Raw genomic sequence first — 17776 nt, forward strand, 5'->3', positions numbered from 1 at the left:
AGTACAACATTGAAAACTGTTTTATATAAATCTTGTTTGTAAACAATAAAAAAAAAAGGCTAGAAGTTGCCATTTTACTCCAATTTACTCTCTCTTACTGTGTCTCGGATATATTTTTGGCAAAAAAAACCCAAAAAAACATACTTTTCCACTCACAATGCACTCACTCATTTAACAGTGCAAAAAAGTTATTAATGGCCTAAAGCTTGCTATAACCTGAACATAAAACTTGTTGCATTCAGATGTCCGTAAGACACTTTTGAAAGACCTAAGTTTCACGAAGTGATCCAACTCTGATTATGTGGGCCGACCCTGAAAAGCTACACTTCTGGTGAAACAGACACCACGACCAGATTTGCATTAAGTACGTTACGTTGTTAAAGAACTGACGAGAACTGGTTATTTAACACAACACGCAAACTACACGTAAACACTTAGTAGCATGTAAAAATTACGCCGTTACATTGAAATACAGCGAAGGAAATGGAAAGTGCGATAAGGACATCGTGATTTCCAGCAAACATTTACACAAATGACTTCCTTAATGGACTTAAAGGGACACAACAGCCATCACATGTGCTTTAAGGTCCCTTTACGTTTACATGTGAGGATTCCTCCAGTATGCGTTTACAAAAATGATAATAAAAATTATCCCCCAAATACATTAAACCCCCTAGAATAATCTGATCCGTTCTAATCAGTATACATGTGTTATAAGTGCAGCGTATTGTTTTCTTACTCGGTTGGGAGAGTTATTTTATGGTTAGTGAGGGGTCTCTATCTTAGGGGTACATTATTAGGGAACATCAAACAACACAGCGGAAATGCATCATGGACCACACAGCAGGAGAAGTACAATTTATTTGGATTTGTCAATAACTCTTGGATGCTAAGGGGTTAAAGATACTTAAATGTGTATTAGATAAAGGTTCTAGAAGCTGGTATGTGCACCTTCTGTACATCATATCGGTTTGACTACATGGTCAAAATACCAGCACCAGGTTCAATGAATCGTAGGGAGCGTAGGGATCACTGTGGTTCATAAACATTGATCAAATTGAAGGCAGAAAAAGCATACACAATGGCACAATCTATGATTGAGGTGCTTTTTTTCTTTTTTTAGACAGAATGTGAAGAAAGGCACAGATGATTAAGAGGACTGAAAGCGCCCTAGAATTTGTCCTCCTGATAGCAGTTGATGCGTGAAAAGTACACTTTTCGTTTGGGTCCATTTTAAGTACATTGATGAGATCGCTGACATAAACGGTCTTTGTCTTCATGCAATACTAAAAAAAATGGAAGGGTTTGGATCAAACAAACACCAGGGAGAAGCTCATTGAGGGGGATGTTTGACAGTCCTGATCCCAGGCTTTATGTTCGAGACTGTAGTGGAAGTCTGATGACCAGGTCATTCAAATGACTTGATTCAGGCTGTTTACTTCTTCCCTTGATGTACTCCAAGGTTTTAACCTGATTTACACAAAAAAAAAAAAGAACTTTATGTAAAACCATAAACATCCATACATTTAGGGATACAGTTTCTTAATATTACAGTAGTGTGGAATATTCTGTAAATTGTACTTTACTTGATCTAAAGAACACTTACAAAAGGTTTTCAGAAAGTAAGGTCACGTGATCCAAAAAACTCGTAACTAGGTAACCATTTATAAACTCAAATAATCCACTAATAAAAAATATACACAGCACTGTTTTTTGTTTTTGTTTTTAAATTTAGCTGTGTATTTTAAGATCATGATTATTCAAAATACATTCATGGTGATGAATATTCAACATACTAAAACTGCAATCATCCCACCATATCTGATTATTTCAAGCTGATCATGTTAATTAAATAATTCTTACATGCACTTAAAAGGGACACCTCAAATGTATGCATTAAACATGGCTTAGGTCATCTTTGTAAGATGTCACATCTGTAGAATGTCACCCCTATGTACATTTACCATAAGCTAATTTTAATTAGGGCTATAAATCATAGAATATAACATGAATATTTTAGAGCTTTTGCAATCAAGAAGGATCCCCCCCCATGTGGCAAAATAATAGCTGGGGTTTTTTTGCCTTCTTTTGGACCAAAGGCACGAAGGATAGGTAGAAGGGTTGGACCTGATGAACTCAGGTCTTTCCTCAACCTAAATTACTATATTAAAATGATTATATAAATGTGAAGTTCACATGAAATTCTTGAAATCTATATATAGAGAGCTTTAGTTGGCCTGAGTGCTCATCTAACGTACTTGAGTGTGGTTGCCCCAGGGCAGCTGCCCCTTATTTTGAGATCTCTTAAGGTTTTTCTAATTCTTGCTGTACTCGACCTGGTATTAAGTGGCAGTCTAAGGAAAAATATCGTAATCCCTTTACCAATTCATGTTTCAACATTTCCAAGAAAGTTTTTTCTGTCCTGGATTCTTACATTTCTTTAGCCCACTTTCTTCTTGTATCACCAAGAAAAACTGTTTAAACGACAAAGCCCTGTATACTTCTTACCATAGTTTTGGTTTCGGCATATCCGTGTTTCTGAGCCAGATTCCAAAGGTTAACAGCCAGCTGATTCAGCTTATTGTTTCGGAGATCTCCGTGGGCAAGGATACTATTGAAAAACAGCAAGGCCAGTGAGCTCTGGCGCTTTAGGGTCTAGAAAGGACATAAAGAAGATATTCACTAAAATTAGGTTTAATCAGCGATTTTGTCGGATGTATGTTAACACAAGTTATTCAGGGCCAGATTATTATTGAATTAATGAAAAGAGCGCTGCCATATGCCACAGTGCTGTACAATGGGTAAACAGAATATTTCTATTATTGCATCACATAATTTTGATTTACAAAAAGAAAAGGTGAAGAGGGTTCTGCTCAAAAAGATCTACAATATTAGCTTTTCATTTTGTGCCTTGTGAAATATTTATAGCCAATCAGTTATTATTAACTTGTGGCAAGGCTGTAACCCCCCAGTGCCTTAACCAGCTAGATAATTTGGGAGTATTTTTATCCCATTAATAAATAAACCAGTGAATAAATAAATAATTGCCTTTAAATGTAGTCTTTACTTATGCGCCTAGGTTCAAATATGCAAGCTGGAGTACTACTTAGAATGCAATCAGTGTAAAAGCCTTTAGAAAGCCTATGTAGTCACTGCAAGAATCCTACATGATCTTATTTCAGACTCGGCTTACATGTCGCAGTCCGAGAGGCATTCACCGCAGCCGGTATTAAGCATTAGCACTGACAAGGCAAAGAAAATGGGAACACTCATCACCGTCAGCAAAACTAAATCTATACGCAAGCCTTCATGAGCTGGTGCTGGAAAGGTGGAGCTGGAGCGGAGGTGGTCCACTCGATTCAGGTTCAATTTAAGTATGCAGTGTCTATCCACCGTAATATAATGGCTAAGTGCCATAGGAGCTGACCTGATACAACAAGAGCCCGAGGGCAACACAATGAATAATTAGATCTGGATCATTAACTCATTAATTGGAGAATCAGATGTGACGAATATTAAAACAACGAGAGAGCACAAATAAAAAAAAAAAAAGCTCGTCTATACAACGAGCGTAAGTTAGTGGGTTAGGTTTTCATAATTCTTAATTCTATAAATTAGACTCCCACAGGATCTGTTATGGTTAATATATTTGGATGGGTTTCTTTCTTTAATTAATTGACAGTTTTTGCAGCAACCTTTGGTTGCCAGAAGGGTGCCCAATTCATTTTACTGGCACCCAAAAGGTGGATAGGTGGCCCTGTACCCCCATAACTAGGCTAGGAGGGCTTTCGTTCTTAAAGTTCTTAGGTGCCATCATCATTCAGTCAAACCGATGGGGTAGAATTGGGAAAAGTGACAAGAAGGCAATAGGCATGCCTCTGTCCATTCTTCAATCAAATCAACACCTAAGCACAGGGGGTACAGGGAAGAGAGTGAAGTCGGGACTGCTCCAAGTCATTGATATTATTCCCCAGTTTGAAGCAGGGTTCAGCCTACTACGCAGACCAAAGTATCGGAACCACAAATAGTGAGGCGTAGAAACAAATCACAGGCATTACGCAATAAAAAGGGATTGTGTAAACTATTGGACACAAACACGTTTAGGGTAATGGATATTTACAGCAAAACCTTACAACAGGTTATCTGGACAATATACAAACCGATTGGCACTGTTAAGGCAAAACCCTAGAGCATAACAAATACTTATCTTATTGTTTATTAGCGAGGGTTCTACAGAAGACAATATATGGTTCTCCACCCCTGGAGATGGTGACAGAATGTTAAGTGGCGTGTCCTGTTTACAAACTCTATCCAAGATGAAAGATCTGTGTAGATCATTTAGAAGCAGGAAAGCTACGAACCACGTAAACCCCATTACTGCTCAAAGACATGGATTGAGGTTTAATCTTGTGTTCTCTAACAGAAGATACTAATGTTCTAGATTACATAGTACCATTTTCATAATCCTGGAGCATATTTGGTCAGATATGGTCAATCATTCCCTAATGGTGGGCACTGGAAAGGATGCTGAAAAGAGTGGGCACACATGGCTGGCGAATTACAAAAATATTTGTAACCACTCTCCTCTGCTAAATGGACAGGATAAGTGCTTCAAAACTTTTAGTATAGTAAACATCCCCAAACACTCTCAGATGAGATAAACATGGAATATTGTAAACATGGACTAAGTAATACGATGAATTATTAGCTCGCAATATGTTGGTTGTACTTCTTCCTAAATAACTTTGCTCCAGGAACAAAGTAGTTAACTGGGATCGAATGGAATAACCTTTCTGCAATGCAATATTTGACATCTTAACTACTTAAACGCGGATGTGCATGGAGGGAACACCGAAACTAGCTCATATTCAGTCCTAAGGGAGCTGAGACATAAAAGGAGCCCCTAGCAGGGACGGACGGTCATGGTTCACGTTATGTTCAGCTCACTCTGGGCGTCAGAGGACAATCTGTTTCCGATTATCCGATTAGGTCATGAGCTGGAAAACACAGCTGCACGTGCATTGTTTTCTTAGCCCGGTTTGTAGTATCATAACCGATTACCCCAGCTGTACATTGAACGACTGCGAGGGACTCTGCGCAGGACTGAATTTCACCAGAGGACTCCATGCGGAGATTGAACATTATCTCCCCGAGTGCCACATGGGTACACAACAACATCATGCAAGTTGACCTTACACTATTAAAGATCAAGTTAAATAGCGTACATGCTAAACATATTTAAAAGGGATACTAAAGCTATTTTAATGTATACAATAACTGTATGGTCCCTTTAAATTTTAATTGCAAATGTATAGGGCGGCTACTGCAGAATCCCCCATACGCATTTGTGTCTTTCCCCAAGTTCCAGCTATTATTCGTGTGGAAGAAATGCTCAGCTGAACATATCTCCATGCACGTGACGTACCCAAGCGCTGCCATTAAACTGTCATACCACGGAAGAAAAAAGCAGCTGCAGCTTCTACCTCACGTCAGCAAGAACGTGTAGTAGGGTACTCTGTGAGTATCTTAATATGCATTCTTCTTTAGCGGAATGGCAGGAACATCCAACTTTTCCTTTAATATATAAACTACACACATATCATGTAGACATAGTATTTAGAGTAAGCTTTTCTTTTACAGAAGTCCACATGGGCTGTAGAGAGGTCAGAAAACGAAAAACAAGTCTAAATGATTTATAAAAAATAAAAATAAAAACATTCGGGTAGCATGAAATAACCGATTATTCTCTCTGCAGCTCAATGAGGAGGCGATGATCAATATAACCGAATGTTCACGTTTTTTTGAGACCACGGATCTACGTCTTTTTCACTTCTCCTGCAGACGCTGATCATAAGGAGAACAGATTTAGATGGAAGGGGAACGCCCCATGATGACTTGCGTTACACATTCCCTCCGCTTCCATCATGTTTACAAAAGTAAAGCTCATGTGTCCATATCCAAAATCACAAGAGATGTTTCTAAATACTTTAGGAAAACTTACGGTTTGGAAGAGCTTGAAACCTTTGTGTGGTTAAACAGCATTTTGTAATAATTCAAGATAAATACATTGGATGCTTTCGTTTGACACAAGATACAAGACAATATATGATAAAAGTATTGAAAGTATTGCAAAGTAGGGTTAAATATTAATAGAGGGTTAACAGAAGGTAAGTGAATTTCCAATACAGATTGCACAACATATTTTCTACTGAGGTAAAAAAGAATAAAATAAAAGATCTATGAAATTTTTAATTAATAACACACTACTTAGGGGAATTAATATTGTCTAACTGAAACATACTTAAAGGATGGATGCTACTGGATTACACACTAGCTAAGAAGCAGCCATGTGCATGCCTCCAAACTGCCCAATTTTTCCAGGGACAGTCCCAATTTTCAGGCTTTGTAGGCTTTGGGGATCATGGACAGTTTGGGGAAGGCCTTTGATCTCCCCCCTGATTGTCTCATCATGCTGGGGAACGGAAAGACATCTGTACACCTCTATCCAACGCCTTACAAAGGCGTTCCATTAGGCACATATTGGGTTGAACTGTTGTAGATAAGCAAGCAAATTGTCTGAAATATATATATACCTTTTCCTTCCCAAGTGCCTTCAGATGCTCCAGAATTTGCCCGATGAGAGTGTCGCACAGTCTGTTAATTTCAGACAGGAATTTGGCATCTCCACCATACAGAGCATCATCGGAATCAACTGTGGGGAAGAGATGGAGAAGAAAGATCAGCAAAGCCTTCAACATAGTTAACTTTGTCAACGGAAAATATACCGGTATATAAAATAACATTTTAAAAGCAACACTAGGCATGTTTCATAATCCTGAAATAACTTGTAGTTGATGAGATACCCCTCAGTTTAAACATTACTGAAAGTCATTTACATGTATCGTGTCTCTCAACCTGATACAAGTGTGAGGACAGCCTTTAGTTTCATATCTGGATGCGAACTACTTCAGAGATGAGAACATATGGAGAGTTGCAAGTGTAGGACCATTTGGCGAATCGTTTTATTAAAAATGATGTCAAATAGCAGAATTGTTTATTAACTTGTTTTTCTTCGTGAATAACAGTCATACGGCAATCCCTCTTAGCCAAAGCTTGTCCGATAGGTGAATATAAGCATCTCCCGCTGCACTACATACAATTCTCAAAAGGCTAAAACCCTTCTCTATAGAACAAACAACATCATGTTATCCGGGAAAGCCAACATGTTTGTGTACAGTTCAGTTTACCGACAGTAAAAAGCTGTTCTAACAACCTTGTTGACTGTTCTATGGATTGGTAAATAAGTCGGCTATTGTTCCTAGATTTAGGATTTTCCAGATGAGTACAACAGGTACCGCAATGAACACAAAGTCAGGATTAGCCGAGCACACTGATGTTGTGTTATGTTATCGGGAGATTAGATAACTACAAAGCATTTTATTTTTCCCTGCATTACTGATACACCAACATTAAGCACCAGCTGTTAGAAGGTCTTGCCAAGTTTGATTCTTCCAAGCAGAAACATCCCAGTGACTGATGAAGGTTGAAAACGGAAGGCTATTCGTGGAACAATAATCCTATCCGTGCCAGTTTGTTACTGGTATCGAACGTTTTGGCAGTTGCATACTATTATCCTTTCTTCATTTTTAATATATAATATGTATTGCCTTATTGTCATTGATATAAGAAATAAGGCAAATCACCGCTTGTTACATGCAAGTCCTTCACTATGGCAGAGGTTTGCCCACCAAACCTGGAGCTGTAGCTGAAACTGAATATTTAAGCTCACCAATTTTAAAAAGTTTTCAAAAATAGTGTTTTTTCATCTAAAACAGTTCTAGTTTATGCGTTGTATAAGGTTTTCAGTCGGCTGTATATTAGCGATTTGTATGCTTGTTCTGTTAGCCCAATCTACTAGACAAACACCTCGACCCCTTATCGTACTGTCTATGGTAAATAATAGAATTGCTCAGTCAGATGGACAAATGAGAGTCTATGGAACAATAAGGGTCATTAGCACTGCCATGAAGAATCAACTGTTATTCGGGCAGGGAACGTCCCCCAAAATATCACATGACTGACAACAATGGCAGCCGCCACGACTGTACACATTTATTCAAACAAAATGAGATGAAACCAGTATTTCGTCATTGCTAACCTAGCACTACATTTTCTACAAGGAGAAAAATGTTTTCCATGGGCCTTCACCTTTAACTCTAACTTTGAAAAGGTCCGACAAGAATCTCTTCACGGGTCTTGCAGAGGGATTTCTTAAATATCATCTCACCTGTGTACCTCCCAGGACCAACTCAACCCATCAATTGTACCCGCCTCGTACAGTTTATTTATTAAACCCATTAATGTATAGATAACACCTCTGCAAATTGCACAGTACCTTTGTCCACATGGTAGAGGTAGCTCTCTTGACTAAGCCCTGCAAGCAGATGTAAAACATTGGTGTAGATGCGGATTTTATCATCACTGTTATCTTCCCAGGTATAATCCTCAATCACATTTAAAAGTCCTCGAACGAGAAACAGAACCCCTTGTTCTGGATGATCCTACAGGGAGAATATGAAACATGGTGTAAAAATCTAACTTTAAAATGGTTAGAATACATAGAATCATTCGGTGTAGTTCAATAATCATTTACTGTTAAGAAGATCGCCATGTTCCCTTCATTAAACACTTAGCGTTTTAATACTGAATTGTTTGTGGTATGCTCTGTAAGCGCTTTTTAAATTAGAAGTCCTTCTATAATATTTTATTTCTATTAGATTATCCTACAAACTTCATTTAACTATATTTCAGTATTACTTTATTTCAGACTTCTGGACAAACCACACCACTGCACTGCTTTGGTGTCGTAATATGCCAGAGGACCATCTGACTGATGAAGGTCTATCGGGGAGTCCTTGTGGTTCTCAACAAAGTACCAACAGAAACCTAGAGAGGAACCGACACCTACACAACTTTTATTATCTTTCTTTTCACTTACCATTTTCTTTTAAAACTACAAGTTGCAGGTGATTTATTCTCTAAATACTAAGTTAAACCTAGGTCTTTTTTGTGCAACATAGAGAAATGTGGTACTCCAAACATCTCATGTTCTTCATTTGAAAGCAGGTGCCTCTGTGAACTAGACTTAACTGTAACTTGGTTACTTACAGGAACAACAAGTAATGTGGAGAATAAGTTACTGAGGAACTCAAGGAGAAAGGCTTCAGAAGATTTCATTTTTCCATCCACGTTAATAGTCTTTGGCACTTCTGGGACAAGGCTCACAGCAGCTCTGAAGAAGGCATCGGCTGTAGACCAATATAGAAACATAAGAAATTCTGTGAATTGCAAAAACCAAAGATCTCTCACTCTCAAATGAAGTGATTCATTTAAAATATATCCTGTATGGAAGCTCTAGAGCCACTCCAATGTGAAATAACACGTATCATGAATATCATACAACGTATTGCACATGTAAGGCATAGTCATCTTTGGAAGTCACTTACCGGTATACGTTTACAGGAGACAGATCCATTAAACTGGCTCTTAGGAGCCTTTAGGAACCAACCCATAGTGGGTCTGAATTCAGAAAGTGTTATGTGACCATGGAGAAAAAAAAATCATCAACCTTTATACAAACAGAATAGGATCCTTTCACGGAGTCAGACATTTTCTTAGGGCCAAATCCAATACCAAAGCAAGCCTTTCCATCCTCTCCTTCCATCCTCATTCACTTCTCTTGTAGAATCTCTATCTTTTACAGTTTTCCTCCTTGTAGCTACATTTTCAAACTCAAACACACCGCAGGGGCATTGCTGTGGGCAAAACCCCGGGCGGTACAAGTCTTCCACTCTTGCCCCTGCGTAAGGAAACGCGTGTTCTATTACGGAATCAATCATTTAGCATGGAATTTAAAGGCCGCAAAGATTTCTGATATCAAATGTTGGTTACAGGGATTAAGTGTGGGTGATCCGGCAGCTGTCTCTGCGAGACGCTCTATATTTATGTAATGAAAACAACCCATGGGACAGAAATGAATATTTCATGCATTATAAATAGAACAAATACCAAGAGACCTAAACATAGTGCCAAAGAGAAGAATCTCAAAACCATTAGAGAACTGCTATTTTCATTTGTTTTCTTTCTTGTCATGCACTTCCACGTTGCTATAATTATGCTATAAATATTTAATTCATCTTAAAATAAAGGCTTCATTTATAGGTACGAACTATTTCCCAAAACTATCATTTTTATATTATGTACTCTCTACAAGTTGCTGGTATTAATGATGTGACTCAAATTGCAGAAATAAAAGAAAGCACTGATATCTTTAAAAGACTGATTCAATGACCTCTGTGTAAAAGCTTTGCAGAAGCCAAGGCAATTAGAACACTTTAGAAAGAAAACTCACATAACAAGTAGGTCAGAGGAAAAAAATTAAACACATTTTTTTCCAGCACTACTTAATGTAAATTATAATATTTCTTTATATGACAGTATGCTTTAAAGGATAATCTGGTAACCTTGACTTTCCACCGTATACAAAAATACATAATTCCACACCCAACTAGATTGCGGTGTAAATCACCCATTCAATAGGAAACATTGCCCCAGATTTACATCCACCAAGTTGGCAATTTATGCTGTAATGCACATGAGAAATCCCAGAGATTAATTTCTATATATGAAATATTTTTCTGGGAATGCTTAAATGTCATATGACACAACAGCTAGCACTGATAGGCCGTCGTCAAGGAAACGGAAAGCTTTCTAAACTTTTGAATGCAGTTTGTGTGTGGGATCCTGGATACAAACATTGTAGGTTAGTGGAAGCCAGACACTGAGATGTTCCGACCCAAACAAGCGAGGAGAAGTGTTAGAACGAGGGGTCAAAATGACTAGAGGGTTGGAATTGTTAGAGGCCAAAAACGAGAGGGAATTTGAACATTCATGGGATAAGCATGAAGCTATCTTGAATCTTTGATAAGACAAGGACTGATTGAGTCTGAGTCAAGAAAAATGGGCTGAATGATTCTTACCTGCAGTCATTTTTCTACGTGATGAATGAATTCTGCCACCACATTTTTGGTCATCATAAAAATGTGAGGTTTTATGATGACCAAAAACCTGATGTTTTAAACGTACATTTTCTATTAACGTGAATGTAGATTGGTCACACATTCACAAGGCCCAGGGATTAAAATTTGCTAATGTACATAGGCAGCCTTGAGCCGACATATATGATCATTCACACTATCCACTTTTAAAGAGTGGGAGAATTACTGATGGTCCATGTGGTGATTAAATATAAAGCAGACATTGTCACAATCCAACCCAGTGCTGAGGACAATCAATCATAATACCCTAAAATCAGGGAACTTCAAGACGTATATGCAATAAGATCCCCCTCCTTCTCCTTAAATGCTAGATCACTAGACACCGGAGGTAGGGAGAGATTACCAAAACATTTAAGACTTTAGCATGATTATTGATGATAGTCGTCTAGCGCCTTTAACAAACGTCAGGCACAAAATATTAACTACAATATGAAATGATCTCAGTGAAATGGATCTCGGTAACACCCACCTCAAACACAGCACACAAGCGATCTGGATAATTTAGACTCCATATTAAAGAATTAGTAAAATCCCAATAGAAATCCCGATTGCGTATTCTGCTCAAAGGTCCGTAGACATGAGAACATTAAGATAAGACATATACATATATATATACACAATGAGCTCAATGGGACAGACATGTAGTCAAGGGACCCTTCTCATATAAAGAGAAAATACGTACACCCCAATCTTAACATTAATATATTTTTTTAACTCCTTGAGTGCAAGAAGATTGAGGAGTACGTTAGAGGGTGTCTCCAAAACAAGGGTGTTGAAATCCAGGCCCCGAAGGACGCAAGCTGGCCAGGATCTCAGTAATTCCTTGCTTTGAACACATGTGATTTCAATCAGTTACAAGCAGCTTTACTGAGCCGCTAGGGCTCAGGCTGGGATATCCTAAAAATCCTGGCCAGGTCGTGCTCCTCAAGGCCTATTCTGACTTTTAATCATCCAACGTGGGAAGAATTTAGATAACATACAAACACACATCTGATTTTACAGCAATTTATTTTGTTCCTGATGTATGGGCAAAATATCCGTGCTTTGCAGGGACTTCTTTTGTCCTCTCCGCCCGTGTCACAGTGTCCAAACACAAAGAAACCTGCAAACAGAGGTCTTATTTCATAAAAACGACAGCGTCAGCTCCCTGAATCAGCAAAATGACACCGGGAACTGGAATGTACTCAACCAGAGAGGAACATCGCACAACTACAATCAGTAAAGAGAAAATCATATAAATCACAGAGCAATTTATGTTCTTGATCAGAGACTGGAGCATAGTAATATATAAATGCATTTATGGAGTGGGGCACAGTTAAAAAAATGTTACTATAGCAACTGATGCAAAGGTCTAATCATCAACAACATCCCAGTTGGATGGCACGATGATAAGACCATTGGCTGCCACTTTGTATGTATCAGACACTAAGTGGTGCGCCAAGTTAAGAGCCTCATTATTCTCAATTCATTTTTAAAACAAGTTAGAATTGTGTCACCTGCATGCAAAAAGGTGCACTTTTTGGGGGTGCCTTAAAGGGACACCCAAGCCATCATATGCTCCGTATGTATGCAATAGCTCAGCGGTACCTTTAAATTTCCATGGTGTTCTTCCAAAAGCATTGGCCTTTTCCCCTCAATTCCACTTGGCCACATATCTTGCTCTGTTATATGTTTACAGCCTGGCTAGCCTTCCGGAGGGGGTGTTGCTCACAACACTCGGCCACATCAGTCCCTCACCCTTGATATGGAGGCATACCTCCCTCCCAAGTGTCCTAAAGGACAGAGAGGCCCGTTTTTTACTCTAATCACCAGCTTTTCTAGTAGCTTGGAATATTTGTTTGTATAGTGTGTCTAAATCACACAATAACGTGTACAGGGGAAAAGAAAATGCATTTATAAATTAAACCGTGTGAATAAGATATATTATTCTTTTATTCTAAATGCTTTACTAATAGGTCACTAAGTCACACTTCCTGAACTTCTGAAATGTTGGGCGGTATATAGGACCATTACAGTAATAACAATTACTCTGATATTTTTGAGGTAGTGAAATATTTTAGTGCTGCTCTAGGTAAATAGAAAAAAAGCTAAATTAGGCCCTAACCTTAATAGGTCACTTCTTGTCAACACCGAGATAACTGGCGCTTTGATGAGTCTCCTCTGATCTTCTCCCAAAGCCAGTAAAAAACTAAGACTAACCTCAGTCCACGTATTAAATTAAAACAGGAGGCTGTGGACAAAAATGGTGGACCATTGTGGACAAAAGTGGTCTGTAATCTGTTTTTGTTGGAAACAAACATCTAAGCAATGCTCACCTTGGGAAAGACACTGGTTTGCTAGAGCCACCTGGCCAGAGTGGAGATACAGATTAAGCCGCGTGAAGATACTGGTCAGGGATGGAATGGTGATGAAGCAGAAGGCAACACAGGCCTACATTAAAACAGAAGAACACGCTATGATACATATTACCTGCATGACCAACATGATTTGAGCAGAACGGAATTAAAATTAACTACAAGTTGCACTTTTGTTGTTGTTGTTTTAACCCTTAAAGTGCCAACCATGTATGCAAAACATGGTTGTCAAAACTGGGCCTAGATCAAGGTCCAATAATGTGTCTCATACTAGGTGGCACTCCTACTCCCAACAATCATTAAAAAGACCACATGGCGAGGCTATTTGAACATACATTCAAGACTTTCCTTATACATGTGACCTTATGCACACACATACCTGGCATCCATGACTTGTTGCTTTAACTTCTTGCACAGATGCTACTTGCAGTAGATTGCTTGAATGTAAACTGCAATGGCGGCCAGAGCTGATGGTAACCATGCCTGGGCAGTTAATGGCTACCCACCCCCCACTAAAAAAAAACAAAAAACTGATCCCACTTACCCTGACAAAGGAAGCAGTTTTTCTGGAATGATTCCCTTTCATAACCTTTTTGGTTTCCATGGCTAGTCTGTTCACACTCTGAAAATGTAAGATGGTGGAAATCGGAGGGAATTTAAGAGCTATTTAAAAAAAAAGCATCAGCTTACATTTCAGTTACCATTTTATTTGCATTTTTATTTCACGCCTACAAACAAATACATAACAAAAACCTAATATTTGTTAAAAGTATAGAAAATATGCACAAAAAGGGAAGGAAAAATTATTGCTGAGGAATGACAGAAAGGCCAAATACTTTGGGAATAACAACAATTTGGGAATAAAGCCAAACAAGTTTTTTTTTGTTTTTTTGTTTAACTTCCAATTCCTTCAACCATCTAAATCTAATGGCAGTCCACAAGAATATAAACCATGATGATATAATTTACATCTTGCCAAGCCCATAATATCTTGGCCAAGTTCCCCTGTGCATTGAGCAGTGATTTGATTGTGGCACAGTTCCACCTATTGAGAGATACTACATATGCAAATTCCGAATCCACAAAAAATGCCTTCAGATTTCAAATTATATATATTATTTTATACTATATAATAACAATTATATTAATATTTTATATTCAATATTCTAGTTGGTGGCAGCGGCTTGATTTTTACTTAGAAAGTTAAAAGCAGAGTACACATTTTGTGAACAGATCTGGGGTGACATCTTTATATTCATCGTTATATTGAAAGAAGAAGGGGGGTTTAAAGTGGTTCTTACATTTTATAAGTTTGCTGACTCCAGTGTCCGAGAGGTTCTGTGTATTGCTTAAGATATGTTGAGAAAATCTGAAGCCAAAAATAATTGCGTCTGTGTATTGCTTAAGATATGTTGAGAAAATCTGAAGCCAAAAATAATTGCGACTGGATAATATCACTGACACATGTAATTCACCAGAGTAAAAAATATATATATTTATTACCTTACAGCACATGGATCAGTAAATTGCTTATAGAACAGGGTAATACCCCAGTGGATAAAACCATTACTCACATGAATTAATTGAACCAGAACAGGCTCCAGATTACAGAACATCGATCTGGCCTCCACATAAAAACTCAGTTGTTGCTCAAAGTCACGCCCAAAGGAGACCTTGAGATACAAAGCAAGGAAAAGCAATTAGGTTATCAGGTCTCGGCGGTCTATGATCTGTAACCAAAAAAATAAATGACGCTGTTCCCTAGGATGCTTCCTAAACATACTGCGTTCAAAAGACGTAGCAAATCCCAGAGGACTTCCAAAATATGTTGTAATAGATGCAGTCAGTCGGCTACGACCTAGTACTCAAAAAAAATGCTTATGGATCAAAGTTTGGTAGAATCTTAAATCTGATATTTTTCCAAATATTTTAATGCTTCGTTCAATATACTAAGTAAGCCTATGTAATGGTGTGCACATTTAAATGAGATGTATATATCTATATACACACACTCATATATATATATACATATTTATATATATATATACACACACACACGCGTATACTACTGGGAGTAGTCGTCTTACCTTCCAGTTCTCAGTATTTGGATGAACACTGTAAAACCTCAGGTACAATACACTTTTTCAGACATCTAAGGAGTGTTCATGTTATACCCAAGAACAAAAACATGTAGTTCTAATAACATGTTTTATAAATAGTATTTTATCCTAGATTACGTATTATTCCCCCCTCGCATTAACTTATTTCTCCACTTTTTTTAGGTTGCTACTCCTGTTTGGTTGCATATAATTGATTTTGGACGGTCTTTGTAAAAGGTAGGAAGGAGATGTGTTAGATCAGCTTTCGTAAGTTAAAACAGCCCCTTACTTTTAAACCACAATTATCTCTGTAACTATTACATTAATGGTGGAATCAGAACTACAATCTATTATTTACTAAATAAACTTGATTCTGCTGTGACAGTTCCACTTTAACCCATTCTACTGGGAACAAAAAATGCACCAAAAAGCATATTTTAAAACTATTCCGAGATAATAACAGACAGGCACATAGAACTGCTGTAGGGAATTAAACTAGAGAAGGCAGAAGATGTCATTGAAGGTGTAAGACTGACGCTCCTGTGATGGGATATTAATCTACAGTAAGGTTCCTGTTACCATACTGCCCCCTACTGACATACTGCGGAGCTGCATGCATACCTAATTCTACAGAAGTTAGAATAACCTAAAAAAAAGGGCAGTTTAAAAAAATTTTGCATTCGTACAAATTTCTTATTTTATCTAAAATATCGAACATAAATCTAAACAAAATTTACTTTCAGAAATAGTATTCTGTGTACTTATTTTCCAACAGCTTAAACAAAAACAGAAAGTGTTCTTACCCCCTACATGTACGGGCTCACAATACAATACATTATCTTTAATGGGTTTTAGGACAACCCGCTGTCCTTAAGGGGTTAATCAGGGAATATATTATAAAAACATAGCAGCACTTTGTACTATTTTGGGGCTAATGACAAAATCATTCTGACAGATAAATGTACAAATAAGGTGACCTTGGTAAGTGGCAAACGCATACGTCACCTTGTTCTATCATATGATATGTTGTATTTAAACGTGCTGTTCCAATTGCTGAGTTCAAAAACACTTTTGGAAGTAAAATTCAGCATTAGAAACATCATTCCAAATACTGCTGAATGTACAAAACTTTCCCCCAAAGTTTTTTTTTTTTAAATTAAACATTTAACTTCATTGAAAACCATGGCTAGAAGCACTTAATTCTTATGAAAAATATAAGCAAGCACTGATAGGTTGTTGCCATATAAACCAAAAAGCTTCTTTAAAATTTTTTTGTGTTCTTGATGTATTAAAAAAATAATGCAATGGCAGATATCTTGCCAATTTCTTTTATAAGTGGAACAGCACCTTTAACTGCAAGATATTTTATTGTAAATTAGTTTATCTGTGAAGTAGAAAACAGAAGATGTAAATAGGTTCACCATTCGTATAAAGCCATTGATGAGATGGGATAGCATTCTCTTTTCATCTTCAAGAGTCAACGCACTGTAAAGAAAAAAACATAAGTGTTCATTCTTACACAAGCTAGATTCTCTCATTCTGTCACAGCATCATTCATATACAATATACACATTGCAACTACATTATCAAGATATACAACTTCTCCATTAAAACCTGTGCACCGATGTCATGACTGCCTACAGAAGTGTTACTAAAAGGGATGGCTCGAGTTGATGTTGAACTAGAATATCTTTGATCTTCAAACATCCTTTCATTGGCCTAAAACCTGCCGAGAAACATAGTTGTTCTCCAACTATCTCTTAGATGCTCCAACAGTTGGTGAAAAATAAAGTTGTTTCTTGTAGACCAAGTAGTGAGAAAGCAAAGCTGAAGAAGATGTCCTGGACAGTTCAGCCCAGTGCACTCTTTTGAAAACCTGTAGTCTGATATATGGCTATGTGGATGAGATGCAGTGATTTTTGTTTCTTCTGCCTTGATATTTTCTGTGCTCTGCTGGCTATATATGTAGTTCCTTACAGTAATTCTTTCACTGGCCCCCTAATGCAATAGCGCTTCCTAATCCGCTGTATACAAATAATTGTCATGTAAAGTCGTGGTTAGTGTAGCCAAGTAGCCCATGTGTACCAAACGCGTGCCTTTTTAACAACTGCGTTACTCCATGCCACTTGGCTGGGCTTAACATCAGGCATTGAATGTCCAAAATCTACTCCTAACTCTTGTAAATGCTGTGTAGTCACCTGCTATA

General features: G+C 37.8%; 1 protein-coding gene across 1 annotated transcript in view; it reads right to left on the minus strand.

Annotated features, from left to right (window-relative positions):
• Positions 1-1371: 1371 nt before the first annotated feature.
• Positions 1372-17776, minus strand: part of LOC149277505 (VPS35 endosomal protein-sorting factor-like) — a 29727-nt gene continuing 13322 nt past the window's right edge. The window contains exons 24-32 of the mRNA XM_089502848.1: positions 16992-17055; positions 15046-15144; positions 14016-14093; positions 13433-13547; positions 9169-9308; positions 8396-8561; positions 6594-6712; positions 2509-2655; positions 1372-1470 (exon numbers count right to left, since the gene is read on the minus strand). Coding sequence (XP_089358974.1) covers positions 1372-1470; positions 2509-2655; positions 6594-6712; positions 8396-8561; positions 9169-9308; positions 13433-13547; positions 14016-14093; positions 15046-15144; positions 16992-17055 — 1027 coding nt within the window. The remainder of the gene's footprint in view (positions 1471-2508; positions 2656-6593; positions 6713-8395; positions 8562-9168; positions 9309-13432; positions 13548-14015; positions 14094-15045; positions 15145-16991; positions 17056-17776) is intronic.

Source organism: Sceloporus occidentalis, unplaced genomic scaffold (assembly GCF_023333645.1).
Source record: "Sceloporus occidentalis isolate IW3139 unplaced genomic scaffold, rSceOcc1.0.p SCAF_213, whole genome shotgun sequence".
NCBI classification, from domain to species: domain Eukaryota; kingdom Metazoa; phylum Chordata; class Lepidosauria; order Squamata; family Phrynosomatidae; genus Sceloporus; species Sceloporus occidentalis.